Source organism: Carassius carassius, chromosome 5, assembly GCF_963082965.1.
Source record: "Carassius carassius chromosome 5, fCarCar2.1, whole genome shotgun sequence".
NCBI classification, from domain to species: Eukaryota; Metazoa; Chordata; class Actinopteri; order Cypriniformes; family Cyprinidae; genus Carassius; species Carassius carassius.
In genome coordinates, this window is record NC_081759.1 from 4,441,069 (window position 1) to 4,455,754 (window position 14,686).

At 33.8% G+C, this 14,686-nt stretch overlaps 1 protein-coding gene across 1 annotated transcript in view; it reads right to left on the reverse strand.

Moving 5' to 3' along the window:
* LOC132140665 (cyclin-G-associated kinase-like) overlaps positions 1-14,686 on the reverse strand; it is a 35,756-nt gene that overhangs the window by 7,124 nt on the left and 13,946 nt on the right. Inside the window, exons 11-21 of the mRNA XM_059549533.1 lie at positions 11,053-11,173; positions 8,521-8,570; positions 8,283-8,431; positions 7,122-7,244; positions 6,798-6,931; positions 4,106-4,300; positions 3,902-4,019; positions 2,969-3,048; positions 2,670-2,863; positions 1,507-1,671; positions 303-728 (exon numbers count right to left, since the gene is read on the reverse strand). Coding sequence (XP_059405516.1) covers positions 303-728; positions 1,507-1,671; positions 2,670-2,863; positions 2,969-3,048; positions 3,902-4,019; positions 4,106-4,300; positions 6,798-6,931; positions 7,122-7,244; positions 8,283-8,431; positions 8,521-8,570; positions 11,053-11,173 — 1,755 coding nt within the window. The remainder of the gene's footprint in view (positions 1-302; positions 729-1,506; positions 1,672-2,669; positions 2,864-2,968; positions 3,049-3,901; positions 4,020-4,105; positions 4,301-6,797; positions 6,932-7,121; positions 7,245-8,282; positions 8,432-8,520; positions 8,571-11,052; positions 11,174-14,686) is intronic.

Below are 14,686 nucleotides of genomic sequence, written 5' to 3' on the forward strand. Positions count from 1 at the left end.
CTGTCCTCATTACTATGATGCTAAAACAGTCCTTCTGTAACCAAAATAATAATGTCTTTAGATTTTGTAATTTTTTATATATAGTATACATATATATTTATTAATGTATTTCATTTGTTTTCATTTTATTTAAAGCAAACTGCCGTATATTTTTTATACAAAGATGGTCCAACTTTAACATTGGGTCAAATACATACTTTAAGGTAAATAACGCCTTCCAGGTGTCAAACCTGCAACCATTTCATTACCAGTTTATTGGTACTTAACAGTACATTTAAATATTCACATACACAATCTCTAACCTTTATTAGTGGTTGATGCCGGTCGGCTGGATGTGTTGGAGAAGAAGAGATCTTCTCCTGTACTTTCTCCCATGAGGTCCTCTGCATTAGCTGAAGGCACAGCGTCGGGTGGAGGGGCGAACAGGTCGTTCAGTAAATCACTGTTACTGACAGCACTTTTTAAACCCGTCTCATTAGCAATGCCTGGCTGAGTGTTGGAGGCTGGAGGACTGGGGTCAGAGTTCAGGCCGAGCAGGTCCTCTGTGTGGGGCTGAGGGTCAGGTGGTGAGGTTGTGAAGTCTGCCCCGAAGAGTGGTTCACTATTGTCACGTGACAGAGTCCCATCAATGGGGGCGGAATAAGACACTGATTCCTCCTCCGAGCCGCCACTCAAATCATCCTGGTCCTCCAACTGGCTGTCAGAACAATCGAACTGCCGAATGCCATCTGTAAATACACCATAATGCAGGACAGCTAATTTAAGTGCATGAAATATAATAAAAGAAAGAAATAAGTGCTTTGGTTGGCGAAAAGATGATGCTCTGCATTTTAACATTGCACATTAAAAATGAAGTGTTTAACTTTTCGTAGAGTCAACTTATGGTAACGCTTTTTTTAGAATAAGGTTGTTAAAGGCAATCAAAAACGCATCGATTCACTACAGGAGGCCTTTATTCATCCCCCGGAGCCATGTGAGGCACATTTTATTATGGATCCGCATGCTTTATTTGACTACCTACTCCCATTCTAATGCTTGGAAGAGCAAGGATAATTTCTAATATAACTCCAAATGGATTCGTCTGAAAGAATAAAGTCATATGCTTTGAGGGTGAGTAAAACACAATTTTCATTTTGGGGTGGACTAACCCATTAATATTAATTAACTGCACTTGTTAACATCAACAAACAATGAAAAGTGTTTCTAAAGCATTTATTTTAATGTTCATTTCAATATTCACTTATACATTTTTAAATAAAAAGTTGTATGTTTATAATATTCCTTGTTTTTTTTTTAAACTAACAATTGACAGTTGTACTATACACTTTCAATAACTGATGTTAACAAATATTAATGAATACTGTTTCTGTGTATGTATTTCTCAGTGTTAAGTATTGTTAATGTGTTAACAACCCAACTTACACTTGGCAGGGAAACTGTCAAAAAGCGTATGAATTTTATTTTTCATATTAAAAAAAAAAGTTTTAAATGTGCTGTATACTGTACCTTCCCAGTCAAGCGTCCGGAAGAAGTTGTTGGCGTTGGTGTCAGTGCTTTGAGGAGAAGGGGAATCCTGGTCAGTCTGTGGCTCTTCAGGTGAACGCTCTGGCTGGGCCGGTTCAGAGCTGTAACAGGCTGTGGAACCAGGCTGACGTGGAAGCTCTGGTTTACCTGATCAGCCAGAAAGATTAAGAACAAAACAGCTGAAACTCATAGAAAATGTGTAGTATCATAATGAAGTTATGAAAGACAGGGTAGTATTTGAGACTTGTACAGATAAAAGTATTACCATAGGTGACCCTGGACACAAAACCTAAGTCTTAAGTGTAAACTTTTCAAAATTGAGATGTATTCATCATCTGAAAGCTGAATAAATAAGCTTTCCATTGATGTATTAGGATCAGACATTATTTGACCAAAAAAATCACCTTTAAAGTGTTCCAAATTAATTCTTAGCAATGCATATTACTAATAAAAAATTGAGTTGTGATATATTTACAGTAAGAAATTTATAAAATATCTTCATGTTACCTCATCTTTATTTAAAATCCCAAATTATTTTTTGGCATAAAATAAAAATCAACAATTCTAACCCATACAATGTTTTATTGGCTATTGCTAAAAATATACCCCAGTGACTTAAGACTGGTTTGTGATCCAGGGTCACATATGTCCATGCAGAACAAACCTATGCAATCTCAAAATAATGTATTGCTTTTACTTAATTAAACATTCAAAACATTTATTTAATTATATACATATATATAACGAAATGCGATTGGGCTAGTTTTGAGAAGTAATTGGGCAGGTTTTGTTTTGAAAACCTGGCAATCCTGATCTGAACGCACGTGCTGGAGATATACTACTAATCACAGGACAATATACTGACACATACTGACAAGATACGCATGAAAATCGCATTTGATTTTTTGCACAGCCCTAATATATACATATGAATTTAAATTCATATATGTACTAATATATCATTAAAAAAAAAAAATTAAAGAGATAAAATATGGACTCTTACAACCATCCACAAAATATTACAATATGAACACCACTAAGTAAATACTGTCATAATTCACCAACAGTGGATCATAAGCAGTCGCTTGCCATAAATGCCCAGTGATCATCACAAGTTTGATAATTACACTACCCTCAAAACTAACCAAATTTTGTCAGGATCTCTTGCTGTTCGTCTCTGTTGGAGAAAAGGATCTTGGGATTGAGTCCTTTAGTGGCGAAGTTTTCCCAAGGCGGAGTCTTGTTGCTAGGGCGATCCTGAGGCTCCACCTCCACATTTACATGCACCTGGAAGAGGTCGGGGTATTTCTCCTGGATGTCGCAAGCATCGAGATCATACCTGCAAATACACACAGCACCATCATTTTAAAAGAGCATTATATTTTGATTCACAACAGAAACAGAAACTGATGTGAGATCATTCGAAAAGTAATGCGAAACTTACTTGGCAAATTTGATGGTGGAGGCATTTCTGGGCACAAACCCAGTATGGAACTGGATCTGAAACATCTTCATGGAAGCCATCTACAAAAACCACAACACAGCATGTTGGCAATGACTGAAACAATGAGTGGAAATGGTCAAGTTTCGAAAGCTTCTAGTGTGAAGTAGGGTTGGGCAATTTGTCTACCAAATTGCGGTGTAAGGACTGCTGTGGAGCAGATTTCAGTTAATTAAAACATTAACTGCATTAAAAATAGGCATTTTTGGTGTAGCCTATTTAATATAAGTAAATTTTAATAATTAGATTTTTTTTTTTCTTGGTTTAGTTTGGGCAAAAGATCTATTTAGTCTATAATGCTTTTGGCGTTTTTTTGCGCAATAAAATTTTTACTGTTTAAAATGTGTTCATTTAAAGGGATACTCCACCCCAAAATGGTAATTTTGTCATTAATCACTTACCCCCATGTTGTTCCAAACCCGTAAAAGCTTTGTTCGTATTCAGAACAAAATGTAAGATATTTTGGATGAAAACCGGGAGTCTTATGACTGTCCCATAAACTGCCAAGTAACTTACACTGTCAAGGTCCCGAAAAGTATGAACAATACTACGTTATTATGACCTAATCAGAAAAAGAATATGAATTATATCAAGTATTTAATTTTTTTTTTTTTTACAAATAATAAAAAATGTCATTATTATGACAATTATTTTTAATGAATTAAAAAAAATATTTAAAAAAATCATGCAATATATAATTCAACTTAACATAAATTATAACATTCCAACTGTGCTCTATAAAAGACATTGTTGCCATTTATATCATAATAATGCAATTCCTAAAAAAAAAATCTCATTTTCTTTGCATTTGTTAATTTCTGCTTATAAACATGTACTGGGACAGTATTCATAAATATCAGTCACTGTGGGCCTTACTTTGGCCTGCAGACGTCCCCCCAGTGTAGAGCGTGCGTGATAAATCACTATCAACACGTCTCCCTGCACAGTAATATTCAGGGGAATCTCCGCTCGCCCGTCCTCAGTCTTAAAATCCCTGCAGAAATGCCAAAGGTAATTAAGAGATGCAGACACTGTGTACATTCTCATTTTCAATAATATCCATTAGCAAAGTTGTCTTACTTCATTCGGTCATATTCCTGTGAAGTGGTTGCGACGCGCTCGTCACCGACGTAAACCTCACAGAACGGCCGACAGCCATTTCTCTGCTTATTAAAGAGCGGTACGGGAGTCATGGCGACAGAGCGGATGGTTATAGGCTTGCTGTGGGGAATTATGGGCTCTTCTGCCATCATATCACACATGTACTCAATATACCTACAAACAACAACAGTCATCGCTTAACGCAGTTCATCAACATACACCTACAGCTAAACTACATATTTTGACCTTGAGCTGAACCCAAATTTACAAAGCTATACCCAAGACTTTTGTATCTTCACCATGGCAAAATTAACAAAACTGTTGGACATATGTAGCTCAGGAACAGAATGTGTAGTTGCTTTGACTAAGATATTAGTCGAGGCTTTTTTTACATAAACCTGTGATTTATTTTTACAAGCCTATTTTCACCCTCCTCTCTGACACTTTCTTTAAAACAGGCTGGTACTTTTCTATATGCAAAAGATCATATTTTAAAAGATTTCAATTAGTGCTGTCAAACAATCAATCGCGATTAATCACTTCCAAAATAAAAGTTTTTGTTTACATAATATATGTATATGTGTAGTGTGCATATTTATTATGTTTATATAAACATGCACACATACAGTATATATTTTGGAAATATTTACATGCATATTCATTTATATTCTTATATTTTATATAAATATATTTAATATATACACATATAACATTTTTCTTAAATATATACATGAATGTGGTTGTATTTATAAATACATAATAAATATACACAGCACACACACACATATATTATGTAAACAAAAACTGTTATTTTGGATGCGATTAATTGTTTGATAGTACTCATTTAAATACACCAGGGTTTGAACAAAGAGCTTTTAAAAAGCAATAGTTTTACAACATGATCATGTTGATTGCTAAGATAGCATAATTAGTAATCTGCGAAATCAGGGTTCATCATCTTAAATCAGAAACTCCTAGTCTCACAATCAAATGCAAATTGTTGCAAAAAATGCAGAGAACCATCTTTAGTTTGGTCATATTTTTATTATGGTGACTTAAAAATCGCTGGACAAATGAGGTACTATTTGTTAAAGATGCACAATGGTGATTATTTGATTCGTTTTAAAAATTATTTATGTATTTAATTGTAACTATTTATTACTGATCATGATTTTTTAAATGTATTTCTCCTGAGTTTGTTGGTATGGTTTAGTTGGGGAGAGATTGAAAGTATGTAACAAGTGTCAAATACGTTCATTCTTGAAATTACAAATAATTTACAAAAAGATACACAATTGTGGGTTTGTCTTTAATTTGCGCAAATCGCAAACTACTGTTCTTATGTTGTTGTTAAAAAGCAATAAAGAAGCTTTTATACTGTGATAGGGATGACTGCTTAGCAAGCAGCATTAACATTTAGCACAATCATCATGGTTCATCATCTAACATCTATGTTCTGGAATGAGACATTTGACCTCATTCTCATGAAGGGAGATCATTACGATCTTTGCCATGAACCCCACATCCTCGCAAGTAGATTTCACACATCAGGAGATGTCATACGTGAGATATTTGCACTTGCTGTGTTGCAAAGTTGCCTAAAAGCACACTTTAACATTTTAATACCTTTATGAATACCTGAGGTGACTGTTTGGACTTTCATAAAACCTCTATAAAAGACTTTTTTTCTATAAAGTATATTTTTGCATGCATTGTTTAAGTCACAAGGTTTACCAGCTTTAAATAGTATAAGTTAACATATAATAAATTAGGAAATCCTTTGTGTTTTAACATTTATCTTATGAATTTTAGTTAAAAGTTTTAGTCATTTTGTTTCATATTTGTCTTTTAAATTTTATTTTTGTTAAATAAGTTTTAGTTTTTAGTTATTTTAGCACTTCAACTTATTCTAAACAAAAATGAGAAATTGCTTGGCAACTTGCTGAAATAAAAGTTTTCACATATTTGATATCAAGTAATGAAAATATTTTTATGGTTTCAGTTTTAGTTAACATTAATAACCGTGGTTATGGTTAAATAAAACTACAACAAATATTTGTGTTAATTGAAATAAAACGATTCTTAAACAAAATGTATATTAGATTAAATTAAAATGGGATTTTTTCCCCTTGGCAACTAACTGATTTAAATAAGCTGAAATTATAGTACTAAAACATAAAAAAATTATACTAAAATGACAAAAGCACAAAACAAAATCAGTAAAATTAAAATGCAATGTGAACATATTAAATCCAAACTGCAATGAATTCTTTGATAGTATACAAAAATGATAAAGTAACGCTGCCTAGGTTCTGGTGAGCAGCAGAACTCAATGTTCTGTTCAAGGTTATGTCACTTCCTTTACTTTTAGCTGACAAAGTCAGCTCCAGCAACCGCACACATTCACACTTGGTTAGAATAAAAAGAGTCCCCTGAGCTTGCGAAGTTCGGCAGAAGCTCTTGGCGAGCCAAAGAACAGTTGTGGCAGGAAGTGACCTCAACACTAAAGAACTGTCACACCTGCGGCTCACTGCTCATGTTCATGCACCTGAGCTGCTGTATTAATCCTCGAGCGTCTATTTCTGTTCTAGAACAACCTGCCCTGACACTGTGGTGTGTGGTACGTCTTAATTCAAAGGAACAAAGTGAGAAAATGACAGGAAGTTGTTACCGTTTGTGTGAGGGCGAGATGCCCGGTGGGCATCGCTTCATACTGAACATGTAAACTGCAGCCTCAGCTGTAGAGAACAGACGGCAGAAACAGAGGAACGCACAAACCACCACGGCTGACGCTGCCCGTCCATCCTACAAAAACATGAAGATGACAGGACACACCAAGACAAATGTTTCTTCAGAATATGCTGAATTAAATGAATGAATGCTATTAAAACTAAGATTATGACTTGTTAACGGAGACCAGAGTGTAATAGTTTGTTTGTGGGCAGTTTATATAGTAACACTGTTGGAAAAGGGTGGTATATGTGTGTTTACTCACCAGACAATGTACGATGCAGATGTTCCTCTGATCCTGTTTGAGCCACTGGTGCATGTTTTTACATATATTGTACAAGTTCTTCAGTGTGGGAGCTCGTCGAGGCTGCCAACCGCACTCTGATACCTGCACACACCACACAATTATGAGTTTTATCAAGTAAAGCATGTAGAGCCCTATGAAATATTTTTTCATTTTAATGGTTGATTTTTTTTTTTTTTGCATTATAATGGTTACAATAAATGTAAATGTCAAATTAAAAAGCATGTCTAATCAATTGAATTGCTAAAAAATGTAAAAAAAAAAATTTGGATTAATAATTTAATATCAGTTAATTGTCACGAGGTAATCAAATAAAGACAAAGCAGCAACAAATTAACTCATCTTTTAAAATGTAATCAACTGAAACAATTCCTGTTATTTTTTTTTTCCTTTTAAGTGCTATACAACAAAAGTTTACCAAATCACAATTTGATTAAATGTCAAAGCCCACTTTTGATTTATTAATCCAGATTCCATGACGTTCCATGTTATACATTAAATTACATTTTAATGACTGGATTTCATAATTTTGTACATGTTCTCTGCATCACAGAAACCTTAGGGCCCTAAGTATGAGATAGAAAAATAATTGTAACGTGTTTTGGCAATAAACCTTAGAGTAGATGCCAAAATTTAAAGGCCAGGTGTGACATTACCTTACCACTAGTGGCACAAAAAAGAAATGCAAAAATAACGACTGTTTACAAACAAAATATAGCCCCGCCCCAAATTCATGCCATTGGTTGAATCAGCCTGGTTTTAATTCATATCAAATTAACTTTTTTTTTTTGTCGTGTTATTTCAGTCTTACTTATAAGTGAATATGTTAACCTAAACTAGTTTCCGTTTTTCTATTTTCATATTTTATGCTCATATATTCTGTTTTCATTTTAATTTAAGTTCTGATATTTTTGTAATATGATTTTATTATTTAAATTTTTTTTTACATTCCTGTTGAACTTTAGGATTTTTATTTTATTTTAGTGCTTCAAATTAACAATGTTTTTTTTTTTTTTTTTTACGTTTATTTGTTTTTGATAACAATAACAACATAAGTCATCAGTTTAGATCCCTGTAATTTATTAATAATTTGCACTATTTATTAATAATCTCCACTCTTACCCTGTTGTGAAACCTGGCCGGCCTGTAGGAGCGTTTGGAGAGGTTGTATACTGCATAATGACCCGCGTGTCGAGAATCCAGGAACAGACGCACATCCTCAATGTTATTCTTAATGGCAGATTCAACACCTTCAGCTGGGAAAGACATGACTGCGAAAAAAAATACATATAGACAACTTTATGTTAGTGTTCAGGTCTCCAAAATGAATCTGAAAGCCGTATTGCACAGATGAGTGTACCTGCTACTCTGGAGGTGATGTAGGACAGGTCCAGGTCTCCTTTAGCATAACTGAGACAGAATAGGAAACAGATTTAGATGCACGAACATAACAACAATCCAAGCACTAAAAAAACATCTGGATTACAGGCTAAACATCGACATAAAACAGGTAATGGCTTGTATTAAAACTCAACCAGTGAACAAACTATTACAACTTTTGCGGAAATCTGGGTCTAAAAAGCCAAAGACTTCAAGGAATAGTTCACTCAAGGAAACGTTACTAACTTCTATTGATTCATATACATAATACATTTCAAATGTTTGGCGTCAGTAAGATTTCATTTATTGTACTGATTTTATTTGAATTCCGTTTCACAATATTACTGTTTTTTACTGTATTGTGATCAAATAAATGCAGCTTTGGTGATCTTAAGAGATCATCGTTTTTAGAAAGCTTGGAATATAGTGAACTATTCCTTCGAAGCTCTCAGCAGCGATCACACATGTGGGTTTAGTAGGCAGCCTTTTTAACTTTTAAGAAACTCTACTGATCAGGGTAATGCTGTACTGATGGAAGCAGACTCTGGTTAAGAACAAACAGTGAACAAAGCCGTGAGATGAAGGTGGAGTGAAGTTCACACACCATCTCTGCACATACACACATAACGCAAACATAGACACACAGGCGCTGTCCCATAGTTACCTGGAGCTGAAAGGCGTTGGAGATTTGGGACCGAGAGACGTGATTCAGGAACAAAATGAACAACACAAGACAATGAACAAAACAAACTGAAAGCAAAAATGGGCCAACTGAGGAGGAAATAAACATGACAGGCTTGTGGAGACGTGAGGGGGTAGTTATTAAACATGATTAATAAATGCAAACAGATTATGGAGGGGGAGTGGAGGGGACTTTATGATCTGGTAGATCAGTGTGTGTCATAAACAAAACGCTGATTGAGTTTACCAAGAGATTAATGTCCAGTCTCTGCAGTTAGACTCATCAAATTATGATCAAATCAACATGGACTCAGAATTGAAGACATTTACATTTATAAATGTCATTAGTTTTGAGTATGATGCATAAGCATCATATTTAATTAATTTAATTATTTAATTTAGTCAATTATTTGTTAAATAGGATATCATAACTCACACGTACATTGTGCAGGAATAATTGTGCAGCATGAATTGTAATGAGGTGGTATCCTGTCATTTATTTACTTTCTTTTGGATTTGAGTCAGTGTTGTTATTGGTAACCATAATAAAAACATATTTAAATTATGTTCTGCTAACTTAAAGCTGAAATAAAATAAGAACTAAAATGACAAATTACTAAAAACAAAAAAACTAATTAAAAGCCAAATAGGAGACACACACAAAAAAAAGAAATTGTATATATATAATTTTTAATCCCTCCTATTTGGCTTTTAATTTAATTTATGTATATATATATATATATATATATATATATATATATATATATATATATATATATATATATATATATATATATATATATATCCTTTTTTTTAAATGACAAAATACAAAAAAGACTAAAACTTAAACTAATTTTAAAACAAAAACAAAAAAACTAAGAAAAATAGGAATTTAAAAATAAATAACAATGACAAAAAACATAATAAAACTACTACTAATAAAAAATTTTTAAATAAAAGCTAAATATGATTGTTTGAAAAAAATCATAAAGATGAAACGCATAATATTACTAACATTAAAACAAAAATGGAATTAAAAAATTAAAGCTAAATAGTAATATTTACAATTCATTGTCTTGCTTTGTTCAATAACAATGACAAGACATAAAATTACAAAAGACAAAATTTCTAAAAAGTTAAAATAAAATTAAAGCTAAAATATTTTTTTAAAGAAAAATTACTAAAAGTTCAAATAAAATGAAAATGAAAAATTGACAGTATAAAAACGAAAGCTAATTCAAATGATTAAAAACTACTATAATAGTAAATGCAAATGCATGTAGTGTAATGTTTGGATAAAAATCTCCCCTTTTAATTATATATTATTATATATTATAATTTCAAAATGAAACAAAATATTTATAAATCAAGAATTCTCTTGCCAAGTCCTTTATCTGGATTTGTTCATCACAATGTCATCTCTCTGTGAAATATACCTGTAATGCCACTGCAGAATTTGGCCAGGACTGGAAGCTAGTAAAATTATTCTGCCAACATTTTGAAACCGCCTTCACGAGCCCTTAAAATGCTACAGCTCATGAAAAAGAGCCTCTATTTATACTTAAAGCACAGACATTTGAAAACATGCTCAAAGACAGCAGCGTGTGCCATTTTTTGTAAACTAGATTAAGTTATATCAGATTAACTGCCAGCAGATTACTAGTACTCTCTCCACTACTACGACCTCTTCCTTCAATTCGGCTGAATCGGTCAATGGCTCGGTGGAAAGAGATGCCTCATAATGAAACCAAACACTTGAGCAAGGTGTGTGCACTAGTTAACGTGGGACAGCCGAAGGGGTGTTTTACAGCAGGCTGAATGCATCGCTCACCTGGCCACCGACTGGATGACTTTGGAGGAAGTGTCTTTGATGTTGGTGAGGAATCTTTCGGTTCCTCCTTTAAGAATATCCAGGAAGCCTCCCCCCATGGCCGGGTCTGTGTCATACACACCTGGAGATGCAAACACACACATAACTGCAGGCCATGGCTTGTCAAAAGAACATTTCCGGGACTACATCTTTGATTAATAAATTTGACATATGCACACAAGAAACGTCTCTTTCCAGTGACTCTCAATCAACACTTGTCAAGAACCAAGAAATGTTCTTTACGACCCAATTGATCAGATCTGGGGGCTAGTTCAATCTAAAAGGCCAAAGATTCATGCCATCTAAACTTTGCAAGATATTTAAGAGTTCTGAAAACACTACTATGTAAAAAAAAAACACATCTTCTGCTCATCTAAGTTATATTGGAGTTTCATGCTTCTAAACGTCTTCAGAAGGCTTAAATGTCTAAGTTCCTAAAATAATAACAGTGCCTCTTAAATGCCTGAGCGATCTTTTCTAATATTTGTCCTGGTTCTCCGAAATGTACACAAGAAGCACGGGCGTCGCTAGGCTTTTTTAGCAGGGCTATAGCATTTAGCTCCATAAACTGTCTTTCAGCGCGCTCTTCAATCCGTAGACCCTGGCGGAGCAGCGCGAGCAGACTCAAACACAAACAGAGGACACAAGGTGTGTATTTATCATAGTGCTGGGCGGTAAACCGGTTCACACCAAAAACCGGTGTATATTTTTGTTATGATGTTAATTTTGAATATACCGCCATACCGGTGTAATTACTCAGCGTTCGGAACGAACGTTATGCTGCGCCGCGAGACATTGTTTCAGACGGACCCTTTACAATGTTGCACTTCTAAGCAGCGTCTGCGAGGCGTGGTGAGCGTACACCATAGACAGGGGTACACACAGCAGTGCTCTGGTGTTACGTTATAACGCCGTCGTATTTATAACGTCGTATTAACGGATTCCAGCTGCACAAGGTGTCAAGGAGCGGTGCTCTGCAGCAGTGCAGCGAATGTTAACTAATGAGTATATTTTTGCTGTGCTGCAGGCGCTGAATTAAAGTGAAAGCGCATTGTTCGCGGGAAAAATGAACAGGATTGACATGGAAACGCAGTCACATGGGTTTTTGGCTAGGTTTAAAACAAGAAAAAGAGCACTTAAATAAACAAGGAAAGCAATATATATGTTCACTTTTATGGAGGCAGAAAAACAAAGTTCATTAAGACTCGTGGGATTGCTTGTGATAAAGATTTAAATGCAAAATGCACGAGACTGTTTCTGTCTGTGGTGTTTTAATTTTAAATATTTTAACAATAAAAGTAGGCTAATTATTGTGTTTACAAATTTTATTATACAAACCTAGAAGTAAAATGCATGAATAATGCGTTGTTTATATTTATTGAGTTTAAACTAATGTCTATATGAAAGATTGTTACTGTTCTGTGATAAAAGACTCACAATGCTGAAAAATAAAAATATATATATTTTTTTTACATGATATGAAATCAAAACAATGAACAAATCGGGATCAGTAGCGGACTGCAAACACGTCCTGTGTGAAAGCACAATGAGTCCGTGCTGCGGACTGCATATGCACTGCAGGCAGATTATGCATATATAATATCCATTTTATGCAAGTGCCGTTGGGCTAAAATTGTCGCCAACGGCGGCAACACGAGCAATTTGCTCCAGTACCTTAGCCGCAAGCACGTCTTGGAATATCAACCAGCAGAAAATGCATTGTACACCTGATTATGCATGAAAAAAAAAAACATTATAAACCGGAAAACCGGTATAATTTTGAAAAAAAAAAAACGGTATATAGATTTTTGGTCAAACCGCCCAGCACTAATTTATCAACAGATTGTCAGAATATCTGTATCTGTGCAGCTCTTTGTCATAAATACAGTTTACAAAAAGTCAGAGGGAGAAATCGGTTTCCCATCTACTGTAAAGTTTACGCTCAGTTCACCACTCATCACATCACAGCTGTTTCCTCCAGCAACAATCTAGCAATATGAACGCATACTTTAATTACACTTATTTAAATATACTTAATCTAATTATACGTACTTTATATAAACACTACTGTGCAAAAGTCTTCGTCTTAGGCAGTCTGTTGTCAGTCTCACTAGATTATTATTAAAATTAATGGAAAAATTAATGTTTGGAAATGTAAACTGATATTTCCTACTGACATACTACAGCAAAAGATATATATAACTGGCTTAAAACCCTTTTTTGGGGTGAAAATACTAATGTGCCTAAGACTGTATGCTACTTTACAAATGACATTGTTGCTACTTTAAAAAGAATGACAGTCATTCACTGTATCAACTGATTAAAGACAGTGACAGACAGCACTCATTTTAACTAAATATCAGAGTGATTGACAGAGATACAGTAGAAACATTATGTGTGGCTTTGTATTAAATAATGACCCAGATCATGAAATACATTTATTAGCCTTAGAGTAAGGGAAGCTTGGGAAATGAAAGCATCCAAGGAGTGTGTGAATGCTATGGATTTATTTTAAATCTTAAATCTTAATGTTCCTAATGTTATCCTTTTTAGGCTTTTTTAATTAATTAATTAATTAATTTTTATAGAAATATTGGTTCAGGCACCGTTTAGGCACCGGTACCATTTTAAAAGTATCGAAATGGATAAAACCCAATCGATACCCAACCCTATTCAAAAGTTGCATCGATTAACAATAATGCACTGGGAACTAAAATGAACATAGCATGAACAATTAACTAGGGCTGCAAAATTAATCAAGTTTCTAATGGCGATTACAATTATGGATGCCACAATTATGTAATTGTTCAAAGCGGCAATTAATTGTTCAAAGTCCACTTATGTTATTCTGCATGCTTAAGATGCATTTTTCTTTCTTTCTACATGTTATCTTTGGGCTTTTCCATTGTTGTAATTTTGAGTTTAACACTGTAATACCATTCATTAGGGGTGTGACGACGAGACACTTATCCCACGAGATGAGACGAGACATGAGACTGGGTTCACGAGAACGAGACGAGATTTTTTAACTTTTTTTAAAGAAATCCTCAATGATGAAATATATAGGGAAAAATAGTATTTTATTCAACTGAAAAACACAAAACTGCAAAAAGGTGCATTTTGAAATCATTTATTTTTTCTGCCTTTTTTATAGTTAAATTACATTGTATTAATTATAAAGCATGTCTAATTAATTAAAATCATGAAACTTTAATGACATTTTCACATCAATTTATTAAAAGTTTAAAAAAAATTACATGTTTAGCGCCCTATTAAATATTTTATTTTTTCTCACCATATTACTTACCATTTGAATGCATAAAACAACTTAATTTTTTAATTTTACTTTTTTCTTAAAGTAGCCTTATTCATTTTTTTCCCTCAGGAATTCTGTGTATTCACATTTTTCTGGTTAAATGAAGGCAAAAACATTAATTTCAACATTTATCTTTTACTTATTGAAAATTAAGCAAACTGTATTTTTTGACAAACAAAGGGGATTTACTATTAAAATTAAAACATGGAAGAAATGTTGTGTGAAAAAAGAAAAGATGATGTTCGTTTCATTTTAGTAGTAGTTATAGTAGTAGGATGT